Raw genomic sequence first — 13,939 nt, 5'->3', positions numbered from 1 at the left:
AGGTGCAAAAATAAAAGGTACACCTTTATTAACTGTTGAGCTCCAATAAATGAAGGAAACAAGAATCCAAGTAAAACAGAATTCTAACACCTTCTGGGAAATGAATTATCCAAAATACTAATAGCTAAGGTTCTATTATTATTAAATTATTTCAATGCACAAACAAGCAAAGAAACATCTTTCCAAAAATAGAATATCCAGCACACAACACAAGCAATAAAAATGCCAAATGATTAATTACTCTATGTAAAACCTTCCATTTGAAATTTCCAATTTCCTTTAAAAATTTGCAGTGAAATAGGGGACCTCGAGGTTAGTTAACTCAAGGTTAGGTGAAGTCCACGTGGACAATGTAGCAGTACCTCTAAGAAATGTGAAGAAAATCAAGAATTTTAAAGCAATAAGAAGTATTGAATTTGACTTGGTTCATTACCCCTTTGAAGTTAAATTTGAATTCCTATATCCCACTCTGTAGAAAAGTGGCATGGTCAGACCTATCCCTAAGACTGAAAACCTACAGTCACCTTGTAATATATCCACTGTATCCAAAGCCTTGGAATATATTCTTCACAATTGGCTGACTGAATAACTAATACAATAGCACAAATACTGCACAAATTGAGGTAACTGAGGAGCTGAAATACGCTATGGACAACTGTGAGGCCACAATATTGACGCAACTATACTTACGCAAAGTACAATTAACTTTAATAGACTCCTTAAAAAATTTTGATGGCAAAAATTTGCTGCGAGTACACTGAATTGGTTTGAAAGCTACTTGAGAAATACAGCATCGTGTTGTATGTGAGAATGAAAAGTTGCCCTGAAAGCACATTCTCTCAGGATTGACAAGGGGCTCACTCCTGAGCTCACTATTGTTCTCCTTGTATGTCACTGGCATTTCATGAGATGTGGTTTTCTGTAAATACTCTTTGTATGCCAACAACCTCCAGCATTACTCAAATGCCTGATGTGAAGATATAAATACTGTCATTGCCAACATGAATCATGATCTGCCTTCAGTTTTCAGATGGGTGCAGAACCTGAGACTCAAGATAAATGGGAAAATGTTCCAAGTAGTTTTAGTATTCCATTAGAAATTAATTAGCCCAGAGTTCCATGAAAAATATCCTCCTGTAGTTCTTGGTGGTAGCTCTCTGTTGTATCAGAAAATGGCGAAGATATTGGGTTCAACTTTGAGTGAACATGAGAACTGGGCATGGAATACTGTCACCACATGCAGGAAAACTTCCGGTTGTCTACATGCCCTCCAGAAGTATTGGGGGGATGTGAAGTGTGAACTAGTGCAGTTAACAGCTCTGCTGAACCTCCAATTGAATCCAACACAGCACGAGTAATGAAAACCAACCATGAATGTTTGTGTGCATTGCATCTACAACAGACATCTGTTTGAACAAGTCAGTGATTTATATGTCCATTTAAGATGGTAACAGCCAGAGAAGTTTTGTGATTACCATATGCAATATCTTAATTCATCAGGTCACCAGTGCACATGTATGCAGGAGCTAGTATGGCCCATCAGAGATAAAGTACCTGCCCTCTTATCAGAGTCACAACGCAGGATCTCACTTAGCTAGTTTTGTAGCCATACACATCCATTGAACAGAAATATTTGCAAACTCACTCCCTGTTGCCCCCTGGAAAAAGCTATCCTGTATTTTGCACACAGTTCAGTGTCCCATAGGAAAAGAAACCTACTACTTTCTTCTGCAAAACTCATTAAAAATTTAAACACATGTAACCTGTTTCTCTATGCCAAACAATAAAGTGAAAACTTTCCAATTTCTCATTGTTCTTTCCATGTCTCAATTGTTCATTCCACTTTCTTTTTCCCTTTCTTCAGTATGTGTATTCCATCACATTCCTCTCCCCCCCCCCCCCTTCCCCTCCTCCTGCCAATCTTTCTTTCACGTAAGTTGCTGTCAAAACTTGTAGTTTGAACTTACCTGGTTGTACTTTGTCATTGTTGTTTCACATTTTGTTAACAAATATAAACTGCCATTTTCACTTTTTATACCCTAGTTCCCATGGCATTTATAGACTTTCAAATAGAATTCTGAAAAGTTGTTCTAACTTAGTAAGTAATGTCCTTAGTGATATAAATGATAGTCAAAAACAGCCTGACAACCTTGTAAGTGTGTTGTAGGGTAGGTTTTGCTGAGAAATAATTGTTAACACTCTCAGTACCAGGCCTATTAGAACCCAGGCAATTTTGCCATTATTTAAAAAATCACTGCATCAAATCTACTTCTTGGATTGTGGCAAATTTGGTACCATTTTGAAGCTGCACTTTTCTACTTTAATTCTGTAAAAAAGAAACTACTTTGGAATGCACAGCTTTAAAGTACAGTTATAGAAATCACATAGGTGTTTTTAAGAATTTAGAAAAGTCATACGGATAAGAGAATGCAATTGTTATTTATTTTTAACTAATATTATGGCACTACATAACATCTGTCAGTCTACAACAATTGCATACAAATTTCACACATAATCATATTGTTTTTTAGTGTGGAAAATTTTGAAGCAAGATTCCAGGCAGAGTGTAACACCACACTGTTCACATTTGTACTGTGTCTCTTGCGAGAAGCTTTGCTGTTCTCTTTCTTGCTCCTGGCACTACACACGTGACACACACGAGCAGCATATTTCTTTGTGTAGTTGGAGTGTCTCTTTGTTAGCTGACCTATAGTTCCTTCATTCCTTTGTATGACTTCAAGTGTGTCATCTTCAACAAGCTGAGCTGCAGGCACTGTTACGAAGTCTGTTATTGTGGGTTTCTTGTTGTGCCCTGCATTGTATAGCCAAAAAGCATTTGATACTCCCATCAGCAGCAGATGGAAATATGATTTTCACCACCATTTCACAGTTCTGTGCTGGAATGGATTGTACTGCAGGCGCTGGTCTTCAATATCCAATCCAATTTTATTCAAATTGTAATCCAGTACCTGAAGTTGTTTCATTACTAAAGACCCATTTTTATTAGAATGCATACCAAATGTGGCCTGATGCGTGGTAGACAATGTATACACATCCCTCTTATCCTTCCACTTCATTGCTAATACATTATCTTTATGCTAGAAAGACATTTCACCCTTTCTCAGCTTATTAGATACTAAATCTTTAGGTAATCCTTTCCTACATTTGTTCACAGTACCAACAGCTCCAGTAACTTTGTCAGCCAATCGTTGAAAAAGCTCTGGACTGGAATAAAATCTGTCTAAATACACAGTATGACCTTCATTCAGCAAGCCGCCGTCAGACAAAAATCGCAATACAACAGCGGACGAAGAACTTTCAACAATATGCTTACCAGTATAAACTTATAGTTAACAACATAGCCCCTACTGGCTTCAGCAGCAGCATAAACCTTCAGTCCATACTTATGAGGCTTACTTTGCATGTAAATGCAGAAGCTCACTTGACCTTGAAATGGGCATATTCCTTCATCAATTGTCAGTTTTTCTGAGGGACGATATGCCTGGATACGTCGCTCCTTCAAATTCTTTTAATAAGGTAAAACTTTATGAAGTGGGTGAAATCCATCTTCACCTGGTTTTTTTTATGTTTAGAAGTGTCTACAAGATGCAACCACGACACTATCTGAGTAAAACACAAACAACTCATAACTTGAGGACAGAAGTTACAACTAAGAACAGGGTTAGTGTTCCAGTGGTCCACAATTTTTGGCTTTCTTGAAATACACATGTGGAAAAGCATACCCAAGAAATGCCTCATCTCACTTGTAGTTGCTGGCTTCCAGGAACTCAAAACTGAATTAGGCTTCATATTATTTCCTCTTCTTTTCTTCTGGATTGTTTTTGATGCATACAAATTTGTCTGTATCTTGAGTTCTTGTACGTCACTGTTAGTAAGGAACACTTTACTGCAACCCAGTACAGAACTTGAGTCATCACTATTCACTAGAATCTGCCTGGGTGTAGTGTTGACAGGAAGAGGTCGGTAGTTGTCAAATTCAATCCAGTCAATATCTTTTGGATATGTTGGATATGGCACAGTCACTGGATTTGCAGTAACACCATCAACATCATTCTCATTTGCATCTGAAGACAAGCTGTCGTCAATGTCACTCTCTAAAAGGAATATCACTTTATATGTAACTACATATATCTCTTACAGAAGACATGTTCAGCAGAAATGTGAGTATTGCCCAATTACCAGCAGTGATATGCCGTTGTAAATTCGGGAGTACGTACACACCATTGTATTAAGAATCACTCTCTACATTATCCAGAGTGGCTCTATCATTGATCAAATCCGGGATTTCTGTGTCTGATAAACCCTGGTGGGACATTATTACAAACATGAAACAACACGATGACGTAAGGAAGAATGAGAATGCAAAGATAAGTTTTGACATGAATTACGCCGCTGTAAACAACACTGCTGTGCCATCTATGGACGCATTTTGTTACAAAACATCTGTGAAACGTATAACACTGGCCAAAGCTGTAGAAATAATGTTGCAGTGTTTTGCATTAAATTAAATGTAGCGGCCCGTAAATTTTACAGGTCTGGTGATTTTCGCCCAATCCTAGGCCCGTAAATTTTACAGGTTTGGCGCTTAGTATTAATCAAAAAATATGATGCAGTGTACCATCCCCAATTTAATTAGCAATGAAGTTAGCCAATTAGGTTGTTTCATGTGCAGACTCAAGCAGCATGCCAAATTGGTGTCAGTTTTTCTCATTGCGTTGATGATATTGCACAAGACTGCTCAGTCTTTGACCTGGGTTCGGTCCATACTACTATCCCAAACCCAATTATTGTATCTGTTTGATTTTAGGAAACCAGATTTACATGTTTGGCGATGCAGTCTCTGGCAAAAATGTAGTCAGCACATTTATTCTTTTGAGTGAACAGCAAGGTGTATTTAGAAAGGGATCATCATGCTCAGATCAGATATTGATTTTAAAACCCTTATTTCATAACAAATTGCTAAACTCAAAGAACATAGTTGCAATTTGGATTTATTTTAAAAATGATGTGCCTTGCATGGCATACACAGTCCCCGTTCTCGTGGTTTGTAAAGTAACATGATAATGGCAGACAGAGTATTTAAAGAGTACTTATATTACAGGCCGAGAAGCTTGAGAATCAAGCTTATGCACATGTTCTTTGTTTTATAAATAGACTTTTGTGAAATGGGGCTATTATTTGTGAGATATTTTTCCTAGAAAACTATCCCACAAAACTTGTGTTCGTTATACTTTGAAATGCTGTGGTAGATTTGTAATATAAGTGTGGGACAGAAGACAGATGCAGAACCATTTTTTGCTGTGAAGTTTGTGTGAATAAGCTCCTTATACAAGTGTCTTATTAAACAGATCATAAAGGAGGATAAGATGATTTTTGAAGCTGCAGATAAAAACAAAGATGGAGCTTTAGACAAATCAGAGTTTGTAAGGTTCAGCCATCCTGAAGATCATCCTGATATGTTACCACTCATATTGAAACAAACATTGAGTGAAAAGGATACAGATGGTGATGGCTTCATAGACTTCAAAGAGTTTGTTGGCGAAAAAGGTGAGAAACTTGAATTTCGTGCAACTAATTAAAACTTTGTTTATTTGTACTGCAGTTTTGCCATTTTAGTGGTACTACAACCTTTTCCTAATACCCCCAGGAATGTTTGTTCTAACATTTTTTACATATTGTCAGTACCTGCCCACCTTTAACTCTTCAAAAAAAAATTTCCCTTCCCTTTTCTCTGTAATGGTACAGGGAGGGGAATAGGAGAAACCCCCTGTTGGAGAAAATACTAATAAAAATGAACTTTCATATAATGTGACTGGTAATTTAGCCAATAGAAGATCTGGCTAGCTTTGCATGCAATTTCTGAGATTCCATATAGCAGTGCTTCTAATTGCTGTTATGACCTAATGAATTAAATTGTTATAAGCATTTTAGTACTTGTGATCTACAAGTATTCTCTGTGTGATGGATTAATAGTGAGCTTGTGGGTATTCCGCTGAGTAGTTGGTTTCCATATTCTGCGCTGTATTTTGAACAGTTGGATTGGTCATTGGAGTATTATTCAGGACAGTGAAACAACAACTCGGCTAAACACTTCAAAGCTCAGTATTAATTTTAGTACTTGTTTAATATCTGTTCTTTAATATGTTTTCCTATTAAAAATGATAGGTTGCTTCGCACTGTGTTGTGATATGGTAATTATTCTAAAATTGTAAAACATACTGTTTATTCTTTATTTCCTTTCTTTTCAGCTCGGCATGAAGACAAGGAGTGGCTTATGGTAGAGAAAGAAAAATTTGATCATGACTATGACAAAGATTCTGATGGAAAACTTAACTCTGCTGAAATTCTCTCTTGGGTTGTTCCCAGCGATGAGTATGAACCTAATGATAAACATATATTACCTAATATTTAATTACACATTGTATTTACTGAAGTACAGGGCAGTTTTGTGTTGCTCTTTTGCTGTTTTCTGTTCTACCAGTTCTAAATTTGTGTACAGTAACTCCTGAATTGGACACTTCACAACACTTGCCAGGAGAAATAGTCGTCTTTCCCTATTATTGCCTTGTTTAAGAAGGAAATGTCATTATGACCTGCATACTGCTGAATTCTCTGCGCACTAGCTTAAGACCTGTATTGAATCAGCACAACATATCGATTTCTCTTACACCAGCCAACTTTGGTGTTGTATTTTGTCACTCACTCGTATTTAGGCAACTGCTGGTCTAATTTCTTACCACCACCACCACCACCACCACCACCACCACCACCACCACCCAGAAATACTATACAGTATACACAGAACAAGAGTTCACATGATTCAGAAAGATGGCACCCATGACTTTTCTCTTTAGAAGTGACTGAAGATTGGAAAGACAACAAGGGCATCTTGCTGCAGATTTAAAACAACATAATTAGTAAATCTTGCATGAATACCTGTCTGTCATTAGTCGACACTGTCACAGCATGACAAGTTTTAAAGAGATAGAAGCAGAAGGTATTACTTTCTTTAACTAGTGCTTTGCAATTGCTAAATATGTATGGGAATTGGATATATGACCAAATCTCCTCCTGCCCCTTCCCTTAGTGCATCATCTCCTACCCTCAGTCACTACCATCTCCTCCTCCCCCTCCCCCCTCTCTCTGGCCATCCCCCCCCTTTCTGCCCTTTACCCTTGTTTATCATTATTGCAAACGAAACTTTGATTGGGAAGTGGAAATCGCTCAGAATGAATGGGATCATCATTTACAGCGTTATGGGAGAGGTCTTGTCAGCTGCTGGATCTGTGAGGATAGTGGCACCAGTGATAAGACTTTACATATTTTTAATCTGCAAATGCGTGGGGTTACAAACTTTTAGATGATACAGATTCCATGCTAGTAAGCTATAAGTACAACTTTTGTACTCTATTGAAACTGACTGCGAAGAAGAAGAAAACAAAGCAACACGTTGTGTATAAAATTTTTGTTGAAAATTACATATGGGAGAAACAATTTGTCTAATGTTTTAAATGCCCTGCTATCATAGTTGCGGCGGTCTACCATAAAGCATAAAGTTAGGGTGTAAATGTTGTCCTCATTGCCTACAAAAATGAATAGTAGTATTGTGAGAGGTGAAGACGTCTCATCATAAAGTATCATTGTGTTCCATAGGTGCCTATAGTTGAGATGGTGTAAGTATATCCCTGACAGCTTGCACCACTGTTGTCAGTTTTCGGCAGCAAAGTGCTAATGGCTTCAGGGTGAAAACAGTAGCCTCCTACAGAGCTATGAAAACACTGAAATGCTGCTGTAGAAATGTGCACCAAATTGCTTTATGTTATTGGTTGAGAAAGGCGTGCGGTACTATTGTGGTCACCCCACTGCAACCATCAGGCATCAACTTATGCTGACTCGACTATAGTTTACAAAGAGTGGTTTCATGTCTGTGTGACATGAGCTGCTCTCTGAACGCAATTTAGAGGAGGTGTTCTAAGAGGTCTTCCGGCTCATAATCCTTGCCCATTGAGCCTCATTTGTATTGTCTGTATTGACACCTGCACTCCTGTAGCTGTTTGGAATTGCTACCACTGACATTTAACATTGTGTTGAGGATTTCTGCTTGCTGTTATGCGGAGATTTCAGTCCTGCACACCTCTAGTTTTTCTTATATGAAAACCTTCAACTGATCGTACCTCTAGAAACTTGTTACAGATTTTAAAGATATAACTTTTACTCACAGCAACAGTTGCAGTGACTTCCACATGCAACATTCCCTACTTCATTATAGTGACTATATGGAGCCTCTGATTATGCGTTGTTCTCCAAACCCCACTGAAGCAACAAAACTCTCGTAATGACACGCAGCACAAGTACTGCGGTGTTTATAGGTGACACAGTCTCCCCTAGACTGCTTATATTGCCCCCTCATGGTAGAAACATGGACTATTTCTGTTAGAATTATATTACCAGGGCATGTACGCCCTGGGACAACCAGGAAGCCTGGGAAAAGCCAAGGAATTTTTTCATCTGGGAAAAATCTATTTTTTTTCTTGTACTTCTGTGAATCTCTGATTGTTTTATTTTCCTGTTAAATTTTTGTAATTTTCTCTGGTAAGAACTGATACTTAAACAAAGAATTTTACTTTTGCCCACTACTACAGAATAATACTGCAGCAATGAAACATAAATGAGAGAAAAACACCAATATAAAACATAGGTTGCAAAGAAAATGCACCATTTACAACAACAGAACACAGTGCACATTCAGGCATCTATGACAGCAGAAGTACCAAAGGCTTTGGGATGAAGACTGTGCAATACTTTGTAACAACAAACTGCTTTCAGTGAGCGTGACGTCACAACTATTCAAATTAGTCTTGTTTGAGCAGTTGCCAATTGGCACATGTGTATGTGCAGGGCTGAAGTTGCATACGAGCAGTACCTTCTCCTTATTTCAGGTATGGCTGTTGGCTGTATAAGCAGTAGTTGCAGGCAGCCAGATGCTACCCAGAAAAATTTTTCTGGTGTGCCCAGGCTGCCAGATTTGTGCATGCATAAAGCAGTCCAAATTGTAATGGGGAGTAATTTCTACGTGATCCTCATGTATGTTTTGTGATTTTTGCTGCTCTCTCTGCAATTACAGTGCTCATGCCAGATGAAACAAAATGGATTTGTGTGGCCTGGAGCTATCAAATTAATTAAAATCTTCACATAATTACAGATTTTATTTTATTTCCACGTTATTTGCAATCGAGCATTAGCTAGTGTAAACTCTTCACAGAATTTCAAGCACACATTTTCATATTCCGACATGTATGACATTATGCCATAATAAAGAACTAAACATGAGATAAGAGTACTGCTTCTCCAACAAAACTGATTTCCTGAAAACCACACTGAAAAGCTTCATAGTTTTACGTATCAGCCATCCAAGAGACAGTGTTTTTCGATCACAAGATGTGCTTCAGTACTAGGCTGGTACTTCCTTTAGGCTTGACAGTATAATCTAAACTTGTTAGTTATACATCAGTTACATCACTTATCAGGTGTAGAAATTTGAAACCAGAATTTCCCTATAGGTGGTGCCATCCATCTGTGTAGGGCACACGAGACCGTGCCTGCAGCGCCATCTGCTACCTGTAACAGCTGACGATGAATGTCAACACACAGTAACCCAAGTCCATACATCTTTATCTCTTTCAACCCGTAAACTTGCTTAGTTTTGTACCTACGAACTATGATTTGCAGATAACATTGGTTTTCTATTATCATTAGAAGAAAACTGCTGCAGAGTTGCATTGAATGCTTTTGAAGCTTTTGGCGAACATTCTCTTGGGAAAACACAGTGTTTAGAGTGGTGATTTTGGCGTGAGAAATGATGAGTGTGGGAAACCACCGAAAAAGTTCAAAGATAACGAATTGCAGGCTTTGTTGGATGAAGATGATACTCAAATTCGCGGAATAATTGAATGTCATGCAGTGATGCAGAAAGCTGTTTCTCTAAGGTTGAGAGCTATAGGAAAGGTGGAGAAAGTGGGTTCTGCATGAACTGAATACGACAGCAAGCACATTGAAAGACTACTTGTGAAATGCTGCTCACCAGATAAAAAAGGAAGTTGTTTCTCTGTCGAATAGCTACTGGTGATGAAAAATGGATATATTTTGAGCCCTAACTGTCATAAATCATGGGTGAATCCGGCAAACCATCAACATCCACTGCAAGACGAAATTGCTTTGAAAAGAAGACAATGCTCTGGGTTTGGTGGGATCCGGCAAACCATCAACATCCACTGCAAGACGAAATTGCTTTGAAAAGAAGACAATGCTCTGGGTTTGGTGGGATCAGAAGGGTGTCATTATTATGAGCTGCTAAAATGTGCTGAAACCATTAACACTGATTGCTACCAACAGCAGATGATTGATTTAAATCGAGCCTTATGAGAAAAAAATGACCGGAATGTGGAAAAAGGCAACACAGTCACATTGCTCCATGATAATGCCCCATGACACACAGCAAAATGATCAAGGTGTTCAGTTGGGAAGTACTAGGATGTGTGGCTTGTTCTCCATACTTGGCTCTGTCCAATTATCATCTGTTTGAATCACTGGGACACAGTCTCGCTGAACAATGCTTCAGTTTGCATAAAAATGTACGAAAATGGTTCGCTGACTGGTTCACTTCAAAAGAATTGACCTTTTTTTTGTGTGGCATTCATAGTGTGCCGGAGAGGTGGGAGAAATTTATAAATAGCAATGGATATTATTTTGAATAAAATTTTATTTATCAGTTTCAAACAACAGACTTGTAATTATAGCATCCAAATTCCAGTTTCATGCTTCTACAACTGGTATACAGATTCTTGTTTTCACAAGTAACATTAGCTTTTCATGAAAAGCTTATTGTTCTTAGTTCTGGTGTTTACAGAGAGCTATTTTTTTAATTTATTTTTGCAAGAAATTTGTACTTTTTCATACTAGCTTTTTTCAGTGCTGTGTGGATGTAAACCTGATTAGAAATGTTAAATAACAGTAATGCTGCAGTGCTGCACATGATCACGTGATACCCCACTACACACGAAATTCCAAATGCAAATTTGGCAAAAGCTGTAAGAGTAGAGCAAACACCAGGCATGGGCTTCCTATGTCATTGTAGCTGCGCATGCGCAGTTACGCTTGTTTTGTGGCATGCTCTGGCAATTGCACAAACGAACCTAATTCTAACAGGTTGTGAGGAAATATTGTGAATGGTGGTTTGAGAAGCGTTACTTTTAAAGTAAATTTCCTTTTACGCAAGATGAATTGTTATGTTGAGAATGTTGTGTCCAGAAGACCAGCCATTTGTCATTATTTAAAATTGTCCTGCTACATCTTAAAGGGCAACACACACAAAAAAAGACAAATATCATATGTGAAAACTTAGCTGTTCTTGTAGCTGTACTATTTGCGTATTAATTTAAACTCTGAACTTTTCCTTTTTGTGTGTTTTTACTGCTGAACGGTGATGTTGCTGATATCATATGTTCCATGCTCTGAATATCTACTGTCATTGACGTGAAATCACGTGACCTGAGCTATGATTTGCTGACAGAAGTTTGTTGCAATTGCGATTTCAGTCCTTTGGAAACAAATGTGCTGTGTTTGGTAGAATTCATATTTATTCTTTAGTAATACAAAAATACTCGACGTACATGTTGCTGTGCACCAAATATCTTCCCAAAATGTGTACACAGGTCTATAAAACCTTTACCATTCAAAGGATTGGTAAGTTTTAGTGTTAAAAGGGAAAGTATGTCACTTAACACAGAGAAAGTGTACAGGGTGTCCGAAAAGTCTTTCCCTGATTACATAAATTGATAACTTGGGCTAGAAGTAAGATACAAATATGAAACTGGTGTCTAATTGTTTACAAACTATCAAAGTTTTTTTCACACATCAGTAAACTTCCACATGAGCACCCTTGGTATCACGTAGCACATGTAGGCGATATTAAATCTCCGTGGCCCATCACGACCAATCCATCGCCCAGGAAAGGTCATATCGAGATAGGCACGGACGTCCAAACCCCAATGAGGCGGTGCACAGTCATGGTGAAACAAGACCTGAAGCAGCTGAGGAACAGCATACAGTTGCAACATGTCCACAGACACTGCAGATGTGATGGTAGCCTCAGCGAAGAAGAATGGCCCGATAATTCTATCGTGCAATAGCACGCACCAAACATTCACCTTTGGACTGCCTCTGGTGCACTCCATGACCTCGCCAGGGGGTTGTGAATCCCAAATGCACACATTATGGCAATTCACTACTCCAGTGACAAAAAAAGTCGCTTTGTCGGAAAAGGCAATTCGTCTGAGATAACTATCATCGTCCTCAATATGAGATAGCATTTCGACTGCAAAGTCATATCAACGTGTACTGTCATTGGACAACAAGGCCTGAATGACATCTTGGGTTGTCGGGTGTTCTGCCGGATATCAGCGTCGTACTTGCACGATATTTTGGTCACGTAGCTCGAGACCTTCATCAGGTGCGACCTGAGACTGCTCCTCGAGTGGACCTGGTCCAGTATTTATGCCTATGGCCTTCCCCCTCCACCAACGGCTGCAGGCGCTTCCTCTGTGGTCCGCGCCCATTCCCTGTGACCTGCTGGAGCGTTGCTGCTCCGTTTTCCGTCCGCTGCGGTTCTAGGTGTTCCCTCTGCGATCCGCGCCCACCAAACCCGCTCCTGGGGGTTTCATCTACGGTCTGGGGTACCAGGCGTTCCCCCTGCGGTCCGCGCCCGCTCACCATGACCTGTTGGAGCGTTGCCGCTCCGTTTTTCATCTGCTGCGGCTCTGGATGTTCCCTCTGCGGTCCGCGCCCACCAGTCCCACTTCTGGGTGTTCCATCTTCGGTCTGGTGCTCCTGGCAGTCCGTCAGGGGCTCGTTTACCATCTCCATGTCTCTGGTTCTTCTGTTTGTGTTGTGTTGCAGCTGGCCCCGTTGCTCCTTTAACAATTCCAGAGCCGGATCCCAGGCTCTGCTTAGCTGGTACCCTGTGTCACGATTCATAAGATCGTCAGCCATTTTTATCTCAATCGATTCTCTTATAACACTGTCCCAAAATCTGGGTGTTTGTGCTAGAATCTTGGTATCCTCATACTTCATGGCATGATCTAGTTCTAGACAGTGTTCAGCAATGGCTGACTTAGTCACCTGTCTTAATCTAGTGTGCCTCTGATGTTCTTTGCACCTGATCTCCACAGTTCTTGTCGTCTGGCCAATGTAGGACATGCCACATTGACAAGGTATATTGTAAATCCCTGGTTTTCGTAACCCCAGGTCGTCTTTGACACTCCCCAGCAGTCCCCCGATCTTGTTGGATGGACAGAAAACACACTTGATATTGTGTTTACGCAGGATCCTACTGATTCTGGCAGAAATAGAGCCAGCATAGGGCAGATATGCCACCTTCCTTGCTTCATCTTGGTCTTCTTCAGGAACCTGTGGTATAGTGGCTGGTCGGAGTGCCCTCTCAATTTGTCTGTCCATGTATCCATAGGCATAAATACTGGACCAGGTCCACTCGAGGAGCAGTCTCAGGTCGCACCTGATGAAGGTCTCGAGCTACGTGACCGAAATATCGTGCAAGTACGACGCTGATATCCGGCAGAACACCCGACAACCCAAGATGTCATTAGATCGCCGGGAAAGCCTGAAGAGTTACAAGGCCTGAATGGTTTGTACTTTGTATGCACAAAACAATAAATGTTTGTATAAAATGTCATGCAGAGAGCTTTTTGCATCTGTAATTCATGTGAGGCCCTGCGCACCGATTTCTTCGGACTTCGCAGAAAAGACTGCCTTACAGCTTCCACCCTGTCTGCTGAGGTTCTTGGTTGACCAGACCTCAGAAGGTCAGCAACCGATTCTGTGTTCTTGAACTTCTCATGCCAGG

The 13,939-nt window shown here is 39.8% G+C and overlaps 1 protein-coding gene across 1 annotated transcript in view; it reads left to right on the top strand.

Annotated features, from left to right (window-relative positions):
- The window catches only part of LOC124595450 (reticulocalbin-2), a 61,820-nt gene that overhangs the window by 17,337 nt on the left and 30,544 nt on the right, over positions 1–13,939 (top strand). Inside the window, exons 4-5 of the mRNA XM_047134195.1 lie at positions 5,370–5,568; positions 6,270–6,393. Coding sequence (XP_046990151.1) covers positions 5,370–5,568; positions 6,270–6,393 — 323 coding nt within the window. The remainder of the gene's footprint in view (positions 1–5,369; positions 5,569–6,269; positions 6,394–13,939) is intronic.

This window comes from Schistocerca americana, chromosome 2 (assembly GCF_021461395.2).
Source record: "Schistocerca americana isolate TAMUIC-IGC-003095 chromosome 2, iqSchAmer2.1, whole genome shotgun sequence".
Lineage (NCBI taxonomy): Eukaryota > Metazoa > Arthropoda > Insecta > Orthoptera > Acrididae > Schistocerca > Schistocerca americana.
This window is presented reverse-complemented; position numbering and strand designations above follow the sequence as displayed.